General features: G+C 29.2%; 1 protein-coding gene across 4 annotated transcripts; it reads left to right on the top strand.

The window, feature by feature from the left end:
• The first annotated feature begins 7,590 nt into the window (after window positions 1-7,590).
• On the top strand, window positions 7,591-12,482 carry LOC136079805 (uncharacterized). 4 transcript variants are annotated; one of them, XM_065796340.1, is made up of 8 exons: window positions 7,591-9,971; window positions 10,161-10,384; window positions 10,841-10,938; window positions 11,043-11,173; window positions 11,282-11,378; window positions 11,595-11,664; window positions 11,788-11,872; window positions 11,991-12,123. In XM_065796340.1, exon 1 carries the CDS (start codon window positions 7,904-7,906, stop codon window positions 8,852-8,854), a length of 951 nt encoding a protein of 316 aa, XP_065652412.1. In that variant the 5' UTR covers window positions 7,591-7,903; the 3' UTR covers window positions 8,855-9,971; window positions 10,161-10,384; window positions 10,841-10,938; window positions 11,043-11,173; window positions 11,282-11,378; window positions 11,595-11,664; window positions 11,788-11,872; window positions 11,991-12,123. The 4 variants fall into 4 exon arrangements, 3 of the variants coding, with proteins under 3 accessions (XP_065652412.1, XP_065652411.1, XP_065652413.1); XM_065796339.1 differs by lacking the exons at window positions 11,788-11,872; window positions 11,991-12,123 and having other exon boundaries at window positions 11,595-11,729; XR_010638238.1 differs by lacking the exons at window positions 7,591-9,971; window positions 10,161-10,384; window positions 10,841-10,938; window positions 11,043-11,173 and adding an exon at window positions 12,294-12,482 and having other exon boundaries at window positions 11,241-11,378; window positions 11,991-12,149.
• The last annotated feature ends 1,872 nt before the right edge of the window (window positions 12,483-14,354 follow it).

Raw genomic sequence — 14,354 nt, 5'->3', positions numbered from 1 at the left:
AGTTATTTTGTTGCTACGAAATATATAACTATTCATATAACTATTTCAAATCCAAAAAAAGTAAACAGGATTGAGAAAAACTTGAATTCACAACTACAAAAGAAAAATGTGATAATGAGAATGTTTATTTACGAAAAAGAAAACATAAACAAAGATAATTTTTTGGTTATTTCCCCAGTATCACTTTTACTATTACATATTACATAGGTATTACTTTTATGTGCTTGGATTATATAAATTCCAATTTTTATACCTAAAAATAAAAATGGTTTTATAATTGTGTCTGTTTTTATGACTAGGCAACTCGTTCTATTATCTCCTCATAAGGGTACAGCTCTAAAAATCAGTTTTATCGTTCTGAGGCCGACTGGTAGTCAGGTTTCTCGAAATCTGTGGTAGCTCTCAGAGAGGCTGATTCCATCAAAAGCTGAAAAATATCAAAGTATTAACAGTGCCATGCTAGGCATGGATGGTGTCCCTGTTTGTACTTTTGGTGTGCACTCAGCGGCCACATTTGGAGCCCTTTGTTACAGCTTAGGGTTTTTTAATAGTAATGAGGCACTTGCTTCGGCTATTAAGCAGTGTTCTGAGAACTATCTATGCTTTGAGTCAAGTTCTTTAACAAATTTATAAATGACTAAAGTACCGAAAACTATAAAACACAAAAAATAATCCTTATCACCAAGTTCTCTAAACCTATCATTCACTAATATTCGTGGTCTTCGAAGTAACTTTTCTTCTGTTGAGTCTTATCTCTTGCAATGTTCACCAGACCTACTGGCTCTTTGTGAGACTAATTTGAGTTCAGCTGTCTCATCTTGCGGTTTTGGTGTTGATGGTTATCTTTCTTTAATTCGTAAAGACTCCAATAGTCATATGCTTGGCCTGGGCATTTATATTCGTAAGAATTCACCCATTTGTCTTGAAACTAGGTTTGAATCCACAGAATATTCTTTTATGTGCTTTCATTTAGCATCACTTCACTCTATCGCTTTTCTCTTTGTTCTGAATTGCTCTCCTTCATCTCAAGACTGCACTCTTTTTGATGTTTTTCTGATCATTTTGACCAAGCCCTCTCTCTTTATCCATTACCTAATATTGTTGCTATTGGTGACTTTAATGCTCTTCACACTGAATGGCTTGGCTCTAGTGTCAGTGACTCTGCAGGCATTAAAGCCCACAACTCCTGTCTTACTAAATCCCTAACTCAAATTATCAACTTTCCAACTCGCTTTCCAGACAACCCAAATCATTTACCTTCTCTACTCAGCTTATGTCTTGTTTCTGATCCTAGTCAGAGCTCAGTTTCTCTACATTTACCCTTAGGTGCTTCTGATTACGGTTTGATCTCTCTAAAACTATTTTTCTTCATTATCTGTATTCCCCTATCATCGTACCTCTTACAAATTAAAGCTGACTGGGATTCTTTCCATGATTTTCTTCGTGATGGCCCTTGGGTAGAAATCTTTCGTCTTCATGTTGACAAATGTTCTTCTTACATAACTTCGTGTATTCAGGTTGGCGTGGAATCTTTTATTCCCTCTCGACAATTCCAGGTCTTGGCCTAACTTTCCGCCATGGTCTTCCTTAATTGTGCTGCTGCGATTGCCAATCGAAACCGTTACTTTCTTATCTATCAGCAAAACAATTCTCCAGAAAACAGACGTCTGTTTATTACTGCTAGAAACCATGGTAATTTTATCTAACGCCAAAGCCCGCTATTCTCAGGTCATAAAATCTCGTATCTCATCTCAAAAATTAGGCTCTCGTGACATCTTGAGAATCTTTAATAGTATTAATAATAAGGGCAAATTTGTAATTCCACCTCTCCTGTATGGTTCAGACTTTGTCACCTCACCTAAAGACAAAGCTGAATTGTTTCCTAAGAACTTTTCATCAATATCATCTCTTGATTCCACTAGTTGTGTTCTACCTGATATTGCCAACAAACAGGTTGATCCTTTGCTTGACATTCGTATTACTCCAGCTTCTGTATCTAAAGTGATTTCCTGCTTAGACTCTTCTACAGCTTGTGGCCCGGACAACATACCTGTAATAGTCTTGCAGAAATGTTCTCCAGAGCTGTCGTCTATACTTTCAAAACTATTCAACAAGTACTTATCAGAGTCTTGTTTTCCAGCCTGCTGGAAAGTAGCATCTGTTATCCCTATTTTCAAAAATTCTGGAGAGTGATCTAATTTGCCTAACTACCGTCCTATTAGTCTTCTTCCTATTATAAGCAAGGTTTTTGAATCTTTAACTAATAAACACTTAATATTGAATCTTGAATCTAACAACTTACTTTCTGACCATCAATATGGATTTTGATCTTCTCTTTCTAAAGCTGATTTGCTAACAGTAATAACCGATAGGTTTTATCGTCTATTAGATAAAGGTGGAGAGGTTAAGGCTATGGCTCTTGACATTACAAAAGCTTTTAATAAAGCTTGGCATGCTGGTCTTCTCTATAAGCTTTCTTATTAAGGTGTATCTGGCAACTTCTTTAAGATTACGGAATACTTCCTTTCCAATCGTAATATAAAAGTTGTCCTCGATGGACAGCACTCTTTTTCTTATTCTGTAACTTCAGGGGTTCCTCAAGGTTCTATCCTTGACCCTGTACTCTTTTTAATTTACATTAACGATTTTCCAGATATTCTCACATCTAAGGTGGCATTGTTTGCAGATGATGCTACCATTTTTTCTTGTCGTGACAAAAAACCAACACTCTGTGATTGCTTGGAGGGGGCATTTGAGCTTGAAAAAGATCTCACTTCTGCTACAGCTTGGGCTCACAGTGGCTGTTGAACTTTAATATAGATAAAACTCAATTTTTTTCAGCCAATTGTTATGGCAATATTTTAGATGTTCCTATATTTATGAACGGTGATGTACTTGATAAGTCATCTACTCTTTATCTTCTAGGACTAGCTCTTACTTCCGATCTTTCTTGGAAAGCATATATCAAATCGGTTGCAAAATTAGCATCTGCTAAGGTTGCATCTTTTTATCGAGCTTGTCACTTTCTTACTTCGGATTCTATTTTCCATCTGTATAAATCTGAAATCTGGCATTGTATGGAATACTGTTGCCATATCTGTGGCGGATCTTCTAATAATGTGTTTTCTCATTAAGACATAGTGCAAAAATGAATTGTAAACTCTTTTACCCAACCTCCAATCATTATCACATCGTTGTAATGTTGCTTCTCTTTCTTTTTTCTACAAATACTATAATGGGCACTGCTCTAAAGAGCTAGCGTCTCTTGTGCCATCTACTAAAATTCATTCTTGTGTTACTCGTCATTCAATTAAGTCTCATCCTTTTTCTGTGACTGTTCCTTAGTGCTCCAAAAATGCTTATTCGACTATTTTTTTTCGTCGAACATCAGTTTTTTGGAATTCGCTTTCTTCATCTTGCTTTTCTGTTTCATATAATTTGAAATCCTTTAAGTCACCCATCAATCGTTTTCTTGCTCTACAATAATCATCTTTTCTCTTCCAGTAACTTTTAACTTTAATTAGTGGTTACTTGCAGCCTTGTTGGAAGCGAAGATATTTAAAAAAAAATTTATACCATAAGTTAGTAATTATACTTTACGGGTTCAGTTATCAATGATTTAGATGAAATGTCAATGCACCTGACCTCCAGTTTTTCATTGATCAAATCTATAGGTAAATATTTATATATATATCTTTTTTTTAAAATTTTGCATCCAGGTTTCCACTTGTGTAGTTTTTTCCGCAATATATCTCCACAAACATAATATTAGAATTACTTCATGTTTTTTACAGATAAATCAATTACAATTGTTGGTGGAACCAACATGTGGAAGGGATTGTAAAAAATTGCTTTAGCAAATGCATGCTATTTAACATAAAAAATGACATTATTGACCCCGTCCAAGTCCCTTAAGTGTAAAAACATGGACATTAAAATTAAATTATTTAAACAAAATTAAAACGAAAAAAATCCTCTCAATTAGATGATAAATTTCCTCTAAAATCCTATTTTTCTTATGAAAATTATATGTGACCACCCCGATAATTATATTTCAATGTTAAAAAAGTTTAAGATTTTGATTATTAATTTATTTAAAAAAGGTTATTTCATTTAAATTAAATATTTGAAAAGATTCTTAATAATCATCTAACAGCAGGGCCGTCCCAAAAAGGGGTGTAGGGGTGTCCTACCACCCCCAAAGCTCTCATATAAGCATTTAAGTTGACACATTCAGCAAGTTTTGAACTAAAGTTGATGAATTGCAAATATTAAGGACCTCTTTTGTGTGTCTGTGTGTGTCTCTAGTTGGTAAAAAATACATACAACACCTCCCCCCCTCCCTCCTTCATGAGAGACTACTTCGGGACGGCCCTGTCTAACAGTTAAATTATCTTTTATAAGTTCAGAATGTTTTCGAAAATTTTATGGCCTCCATGGATATGAAGGGTAAAGATGGTAAAATATATTTAAGAACACTAATTTATATGGCGTTGTAAAAGCCATATATGGTGGTACCAAAGGTGGTAAAATATATTTAAGAACACTAATTTATATGTCGTAGTAAAAATACCTTTTTAAGTTGTAACACTTTTCCATTCATTATGTTTTTTTCAAGTCTGTCTTTTTGATTTTTTTAAATATATTTTTTTTATCTACAGCTTCTTTAATTGTATTCAATGGAGCAAACGAAACCTAGGTTAATGAAATATTTTTTGACTTTCTAAAATACGCTCTATTTCAAAAAGGTGATGGAAAAGAGAACAAATTTGTATAGATTATATTCAATTATATGAATATACATGTAATATTTAAATATATGTTTCAATAAATCATATATTTATATAAAGTCTCTTTCTTTAATCATACTATTTTAACTAAATTAAACTGAAATAGTCTTAGTATAGACTATGAGTAGACTTAATGTCCATAATATACCTTGATAATGTAATAGAGATGTACAACAACACTATTTGATATGTATAGTACGTTTTGCTGGTGATCACAGTTTTCATCAACGGTTTCTGTGATTACAAAACCTTATTTAACAGTTGGTTTAACGTTGATAAATCAACTTTAAAAAACTGTCATTCTAAACGTTTTTTTAACGTTATTGTAGCGTTTTTTTGCGTCGAGTCAACGTTGATATAACGTTTAAACCTAACATTAATTTAACGTTGATGAATCAACGTTGAAAAAAACTTTCATTCTAAACGTTGAATCAACGTAAATTCAACGTTAGGTTTCAACGTTATTTCAACGTTGTTTGCCGGCTGGGAACCTAGTTTATTGATGGAGAACAGCGTATTTGCTTTTTTTTTAAAAGGTTAAAAAAGTGCAAAAAATTGTCACTCTGATATAATCTTCTGCTTGGTCATTTTTAATTTTTCCCTTAAAATGTCGATTTTTTTTTTTTTTTCTACTGTTTTAAACATCAGAAAAAGTTTTAAAAATTTTTTTGAAAAATAATTTTTTTTATTATTAGATAGACTGCCTGCCCGAACCAAACCCTTAGGCGATGTAGCGGCACTTTCTTGTAGCAGCAGGCTGTAAGATAGTCAATCTAACAGCACTTCCTTGTAGCAGCAGGCTATAAGATAGCTGATGTAGCAAAATCTACTCTGTTGAAGACAAAAGAGTTTAAAATATATAAAAACTAATTCAAACTTTTTATAGCTATTTTAAAACAAAACAAAAAAACCTAAAAAGCTTATTTTAAAATATATTTTTATTATTATTGCTATTATTTTTATTATTAACCAATTAATTTCTTATTTAAAACATTAAATTTTAAAATTAACAACACCTCAAAGTTTTCCGCTAATCAAAAATTGATTTTAATGTTTCAAATAACGCGCAAATAGCTTTAATATAATTTTTTATTGGTTGATCTTTAAGATACCACACAAATTTTTTAGACCTTTAGTAATTATTATTTATATACTTTTTTTTTTCTTAAATAACCTGGTGTCGATTGTAACTAGAACACTCAAAACTATTCTAGCCAACACCAGCATAAAGCTGTAGAAAAAATTAAAGATTTAATGAATAAATAGAAATTCGATGGTTTAATGAATGTAATATTAATTATAAGATATTAAAACAAAGTTTCAGAATTGTTTGTATCTTAATGAAACATCACAAAATAAATTTTATGCTATCTAAATAACTAAAAGTAATTTTTTTAACAGACATAGTTTAAAAAATATTGAGTTTTTTTCATCAGTACTTGACGTTAAGATTAACTCAAGGGAAAACCCATTTTGTTAACTAAAACCAGATATAAAAAAATAAAAAATTAAAAAACAAATTGCTGGAAAAAATTTTAAAATTATATTTTTTATAAAATTATATCAATACTTAAATAAACAATGCATATCTAAAAACTTAACCTAAACAAATCTAAAATTATTCATATTTTTACTCTTGCATGGGCAGGAGTGAAGAGAGGTAAAAGTTTTGTTGTACGTGTATTATGGGCAACTTGTATATAAAAGTGTGCATTATGGAAAAAATAAAAATAAAAAGTTTTGTTTATATTTGTATAAATAAATTTATACAAATATCATAAAATTGACTTTAGCAACTAGACCTTAATCTAAGACTATAAATTTAAACTCAATTACTTTGCAGTCTGCATTTATTTAATGTTAACGCATAAGAACAATTCTTTGTACTAATAAATGTTTATCATAATAAAAGAAACTTCAACATAAATATTAAAACCTTGTTATATAAGTTGTACAAATTGACAATATGTTAACTACTAAAAATGCTTACAGTAATTATTGTTATTTGAAGTGATTAAAGGATAATGAAATTAGTCTGGAACTTATTTCAACTAAATAAATATAATTACTTCGAGTTGCAATACAAAAAAGTTTTTTTTTTAATCAATTTTAGGTCTACTTTGCAATTCAACTTATAACTACCCTCTAAAAAATGAAGCGTTGATTTGATGTTGATCAACGTTGATTTTGCGTTGACATTAGCGATCAGCGGCGATCAACCATAAATGGATGTTGTAACAACAGCAATGTTATCAACAGAAAATCAACGTTTATTTACAAACACTGAGCGTTCGTTGATTTACTGTTGACAAAAAACAAATTTATTGAGCCGTTTACTAACAGTAATTTGCTGAGCATTTTCTGCTGGGATTTTTTTGTTATTTTAGGTGGTTATAAAACGTTTGTTCAAATTTTAATTGTATTATACGGTATAAAATGAATATAAACTTTATTAAAAAACATATATATTTTATTAAGTAATTATTTTTTCAGTTCTTGAATAAAGATTATCCTAATGAAATTAGGGTAGTTCTTTAACTGGTTGACTCGTATTTTATGTACGTAAACAAAAAATGTAAAAAGCGCTATTTTTCATTGCGTAATAAAAAGAAATGAAGAAGTTCTTTTGTTTTTAGAATATTTTTAAACAAAAGAGTTTGCATAATTTTCAACTAAGATGTATTCAAAGAAATAGATTTTAAACATAATTTAACAACTGTTGCATAATTATGCGCTCTTCTTTTAAATACGCAAAGTTGCGCAATTAACTTTTTTAGTTTACGTACATAAAATACGATTTAACCCTTTAACTATTTGAGGATAATAGAACATCTTAATATAAATATTTTAACAATTTAACATGAAAAAGTCACAACTTAGCAGCAATTTGGCTTATTAATGCTTATTATAATAACATTACTATTATCATAGCAAATTATTAATGGCTGCAAGTATTTGCCTGATAAATTCTGATTGCAAACTTAAATCATATAGTACAAAATGCAATTTAAATTGATTTTTTCTGTATAAGAATAATAATGCCTTTGTTTTTTTTTCTTTTGTGATGTAATAAAATAAAGATAATAGTGCCTAAATATGGCAGAAGCCTATATATGAGAGAATTTATGAAAGAAAAACGAAATACTGAAAAAAGAATAAAATATCTTCTTGAAGAGTGCAACATTGTTGGTAGAGGAAATTGCGTTCATCTAGATTTAGACATTCAAAAGATTTTTGAAGTTTCTGAAGATGTGCACAGTGATATATTGATGTTTTCAATCACTTCGTCAGAAAATAAATTTTGTTTAAGTAAAGTTGAATCTAATTATTGTGATGTTGACGACATTGCATTTAAAAATAGTTTATACAGTAGTATTGATACTCTAACTTCAACAAAAGATTTTTTATATGAGTGGTCATTAAAATACTGTATAAAAGATGATGCTTTAAATGCACTTTTATTTCACTTAAATAAATTTACTCCATCTATACCGAAATGCTGGCAGACATTACAAAAATCTCTTCAAAAGGGTAATGTTTTATATGTCAGTGGAGGCGATTATATATATCTTGAAGTTAAAAGTGCAATTGATTATTACATATCAACAGTTGGAAATAAGGAAAAGCTTCATCTAATTGTAAGTATTGATGGTGCACCTATGTACAATAGTAAAAAGACTTCCATTTGGCCTATACTAGTTACAATTAACAGAAAAGGATCCTATGCTGTTGCAATTTGGCATAGTCAGGGAAAACCAAACAATTTGGATGAGTACTTTGAAGATTTTGTTCTTGAAATGAAAAAATTGCAAACTAATGGGCATAAACAGCTGCTGGTGACTATTAAAGCTTTTGTTTGTGATGCGTCTGCAAGAGCATTTGTTAAATGCATTATATGGCATAGTGGCTATCATAGCTGTGGAAGATGTATGGCAGTTGGCACACAAAAACATGGCGTAAGATTATTGGAAACGACTACATTCTTTGTACTGACATGGCTTTTAAAAATAATTTTTATAAAGAAGGTCACCAACTTGAAAGTCTTTCTCCAATTGTTCAGTTAAATTTCCCAATGGTAACTGGATTCCCATTAGACTATATGCACCTTATATGTCTTGGAGTAGTTAAAAAAGTTCTAATGAACTGGTGTAAAGGTCCCCGATGTATTAGAACAAGTCAATCTGTTAAAGACAGTATTTCAAATGAACTCATAAATTTACGAAGTTATACACCATCCAATTTTCAACGTAGACCACGCTCTTTAAATGAACTTGAGAAGTGGAAAGCAACAGAGTTTCGATTATTCTGCTTTATGCTGGACCTGTTGTTTTAAAAAGGAAAAATAAATAAAACTATGACTTATTTATTTCTTTTTCAATTGCTATGCACATACTGCTTTCTAATAAAATGGCCAAAAATAAATTGTTAGTGGCATTTGGTAAACAGCTGCTTATATGGTTTTTCAGAGAAGTACAAATTTTGTATGGGGAGATCTTGGTAACATACAATGTTCATAGCATGAATCATTTAGCTGATGATTATGTTAACTTTGGGGAGAGTCTTGATCATCTATCAGCTTTTCCTTTTGAAAACTTTTTGGGTTGAATTAAAAAAATGGTGCGAAAATCACATCAGACTGTTGCCCAAATAGTGAATCAATTAGATGAGAGAAAAAAGTTGGATATTTTTCTTAGAGAAAGGAATGGTAAAGAAATTTCTGCCCAAGTGGTAAATAAAAAGATCACATCAAATCTACGAGACAGAGTTTATTTTATTCAAGGTAAAGGGTTTATTTTAGTAGAAGAGGTTTTGGTAGATCTTGTAAAATGCAAGGCTCTAAATCCAGTTCATTCAGTTCGAAAGTTTTTTCCTGATTGTTTTGAAACATCTTATTTAGACGTTTGTTATGTAAATTCATTAGCCAACCTAAAAACAATTTTTCCGAAAAAAAAAGAACTTTTGAAGAAAGGCTTGATGATACCTGTTTAAAAAGGTGGTTATGCTTTTTTTTTCTGCTTAGACATTGTAATATTGCTTATGATCACTGATTTCTTGAATTAAAAACACAAACTTTGATTATAATTGCAGACCATCAATTTTTAAAGAATGTCTGTGCATGTGTCATTTTGTAAAATTTGTTGTAAATTTGTCAAATATGTAGTTCATTGAAACAAATTTAAAGTGAGTTTAATGCATTTTAATTTATAAATTTTTTGTGTGAAACAAATACCTGGTATGTTTATAGAAATAATAAAATATTTACACTGGTGTTTTACATTAATAAATCTAAAAAGCGTTTTACAAAGTTCATTGTTTTTAATCTCTAATGAATTTTTAATTTTATTTTGTAACTTATATAAGATTGTTTAGAATTAAATTGCACCAGAATATTGAAATGTCATTTGCCATTGTTGAATTTTTAAATGGAAAAATTAAAGAGGTGGAAGTGATTGCTAAAAGTTGGATGAAAAATGATGGGAAATGCTTCTGGCTGCCATTTAAAAGTTCCGCTGCGATTCGTAAAGCTGTCACAACCTTGCAGGCATCAACCTCTGATTGGAAGATATACCCTGCTAGGATTTTATACACTACAGGTTTGCATATTACTATAAAAAAATGTAAAATAATTGAATTAGATATTGAACTGTATGTTTTGACCAGGGCACTGGAGAGGATAAACATGTGCTGGTGCAAATTTATTTTAGGCCCCCTTTACAATATGACTATTGCCTCATTTAATATCACTTATTTAAATCCAATATTCCAACGGGCATTTGTTTAAATTATATGTTCTGAATGTCTTTAGAATGTTTAAAGAAGATTTCCAACGATTTAAAAAAGTTTTTTTAACAATATTTTTAGTTTTTTTTTTAAACTTTTAGTGTTTTTTAAAAACTAAAAAATTCATTAATTTTCATGTGTTTTTCATTAAAATTTATTAATTTTTAAGCGGTGCACCAATTGCACTCCATTCTCATAGGGCCTGCTTTTGCCGCAAACATTTCAATTACATCTTCATTAGATATTGATAAATGATTTTACGTACATAGATTTGTGTTTATGAAGAAGCTCAGTCACACTTAGAGAAAGCAGCAGATACTTAAAATATTGAAACTGACACCGAAGAGAAAAAAGGGACAAAGCAAAAGTAAATTTTACTAAAATTAGTTTTTAACAAATAAAAAATTTTGCAATAAAGAATTACACAAATCATGCACTTTTTTTGTTTATAAAGTAAAGTTTATAATAAAGGAGAAAGACAGCAATGACATTTTGTGAAAGTGATGAAGATATTGTGATTGGTGATGAAGAACTATACGGAAGATACTATTTTGATAGTTCAAATAGCTAAAGAACATCTAACGTGATTCTAAATATAGCAGGTTAACTATTTTTGTAAAAGTAAAATAATGGTTTGTTAAAATAAAATTCTTATTTTTTTACTGAATTATAGATGTTTTTAAATCAATATCAACTCCCCATTTACACAGTGAAATAGCAAGCTTTTCAGTTGCTGAAAATAACAATGACTTCTCGAAAGAAACTAATCTATCTCAAGGGAAAATGATGTTGTCTTCAAATATATTGGTAAAAAAAAGTCCTAATGTTGCTTTTGTTCTAATTAAAATCTGTATGCGTGTGCAGTAAAAAAATTAATAGAAATCAGAACTATATGTTATAGAATATAATTTTGTTGACAAATATTTTATAAATATATGTTTGTTGGCAAGTTTAAATAAAAATCACTATACAATGTTTAAAAATTTTATTTAATTTTTGTATGTATAATTTATCTATACCTAGGTAGAAAATGGCTCTAAAAATTGTGTTTTGGATAAAGAGGATAGCAAAGAAAGACATTTGTCTTGCCAGGGTAAATTAAATAAAAGTTTTATTTATTTTTTCCATTTAGGTAATTTTTCATGGTTAATTTTTTACAAAATATTTTACATAAATAATAATAATATTGTTTATTTTACTACATTTTTTTTTAAAGATTTTCAAAAAAGATTTGCGTTGAGTTGGATGGCAAAAATAGATAAAAGAGAAAAGTGATTCAAGAGTCAATTTTAAAAATCCATGTATTGAAATTAAGATAATTTCATTCATATAGAATGAACATAATATGTATTCTGACCCATAATATGTATTCTGACCCATGATATGTATTCTGACCCTAAGTAATTTTATTTTTTTTAGTAATAGATGATTTCTCTTAGTCGTTGTGGAGGTAATATAAATCGGCTTTTGCTTTTGGAAAGTTGTTGATGAGCGAGGACGCTGGGGCTTGTTTTAATGTCTCGGGTGGTTCATTGAAGATAAATTTTAAAACATTTACCCTGTATCATATGATAGTGGGTAAGAATGGTTTTATGCATTTTTTAAATTTTTTTATTTCACAGGAAATATATTTTGTTTATCTTAGTCAGTCATTTATGTAACTGTTTGCTATAATTTCTGCAGTTTGATTTTTTTCAAATTTGATTTGAATTTTTGATTTAGATGCGATTACACGACAGCATCATGATGCAAAAATTTGCGAATGTTATTCAGGCATTTCGAAATTTTGTTAGCAATCAGGAACACGACTCAATCGAAAAGTTTTGAAAATGAACAATGCTGCAAACGCTAAATAAATTGTTTGAAAATGTAAATTTTGTGTTAAATTCAATAAAAAACTTTCTTACTTAATGCGGTGCCTACTTTCTTTCATTATTCTTTTGAGTTAACTTTGAATTGCTCTATCAATAAATTTTTTGCTAAATTCTTTATTTACAGCCTGTTTTTTACAAAACAAATAAAGATTTGAGCAATATGTATAAATTTTATATACAAATATTTTATATATATATACATACATAATATATATATATATATATATATATATATATATATATATATATATATATATATATATATATATATATATATAACCCCTGGTGACAAATATTTGGCACAAAATAAACACAGACAGTAATAGTACAACTAAAAGTTTAATGATCAAAAAATATTGTACAGAATATTAAACAATATTAGTTTTTTATTTTCGGGACTGCAATAATGATTTCTCGCCATTACGACGTACGGCTAAAACTTTTTGTATACATGTTTACACATACCTTGTACAAGATTTTTATCAATTTTTTTTAAACAAGAATGGATTTTTTTTTGCAGCTGATCTTTTCTTTTAGCTTCCCAATTGTTTTCACACACGTAGCCTTTAAGGATTGAGCAGAAATCTTCAATTGGTCGTAATTCTGGGGCACATGCTGGATTATCATATTTTCTTACATAACGGATATTTTTCTCATCGAGGTAATTGGTCACACTTCTAGCATAATGTGAAGAGGCCAAGTTAGGCCAGAATACATAATTATCATCACTGTGATGTTTGTTGATAAAAGGAATCAATCGTTTGATGATGCAATCATTTTTATACACTGTTTGGTTAATTGCCAGTCTCGCAGGAACAATAAATGGTTTCGAGATTCCACTAGAGATATGGTAATCCACACAAGAATTTTTTTTTCAAATTTGCTTTTGCGCTTATATTTTACATTTTTTGGTGCATTTTTTGCGTTATCTGAGAAAAATCCAACATTCGAATTTTTATTTGTATGTTTAAATGTAAAATAAGACTCATCGTCAATGACAAAGTCGCAGTTTCTGAATTTGCGACAAAATTCTTCCACACTTCAGTTGCAACTGCTTTAATTGTTTCTCAGTGCAATCAGGGATTTTTCTTAAAATAACAAATGTTTGTTTAGTTTTTTATTGTTTTTACAATGTAGGAATGATCACACTTGAATTTATTTGCAATTTTTCTTGTTGAAGTTCCAGGCCGGTTATTCAAATAACCTTTCAGGCAATTGATGTTCTCAGCAGTCATAATTTTTGGTTTTCTGCCTGATCCAGGCTTACGAAACTTTGGCTCATTGTTCTTCCACTTTGCCATATAACGTTTAATGGTCCTTTCGGGGTGATTAGAGGTAACAAAATACTCTACGGTGCTCATCGTTTTAGCGTTAGGATGCAAATTACAATAGTTGTACACTTGTTCAAATAATGTAAAAATAACTAAAAATTCAATAAGTTTTAGCTTATCAAAGATTGTGCCAAACTTTTGTCACCAGTGGTTATATATATATAATATATATATATATATATATATATATATATATATATATATATATATATATATATATATATATATATATAAACATATATATATATATGTATATATATATATATATATATATATATATATATATATATATATATATATATATAAACATATATATATATATATGTATATATAATTACATATATATATATATATGTATATATATATACATATATATATATATATATATATATATATATTTTTTTTTTTTGCATTCACAATGAAAATTTTAGCAACTGAAGTAGTTTGTGATGAGAAAACTGAACCTTTTTAAAGTGTGATTTTTACTGAAAATATATTCTAATCCGTCAAATAGTTTTTAAATGGAAAGCTTGTTTCCATAATTACATATTCTTCTTTCAATCATAGATGAGTTTTTG

The sequence above is a fragment of the Hydra vulgaris genome, chromosome 04 (assembly GCF_038396675.1).
Source record: "Hydra vulgaris chromosome 04, alternate assembly HydraT2T_AEP".
Lineage (NCBI taxonomy): Eukaryota > Metazoa > Cnidaria > Hydrozoa > Anthoathecata > Hydridae > Hydra > Hydra vulgaris.
Note: the sequence above shows the minus strand (reverse complement) of the source record. Positions and strands in the feature narration are given on the sequence as shown.

Bases quoted from the DNA above. Each gene is read 5' to 3' on its own strand.
- LOC136079805 (XM_065796340.1), top strand. From the start codon at position 7,904: ATGAGAGAATTTATGAAAGAAAAACGAAATACTGAAAAAAGAATAAAA.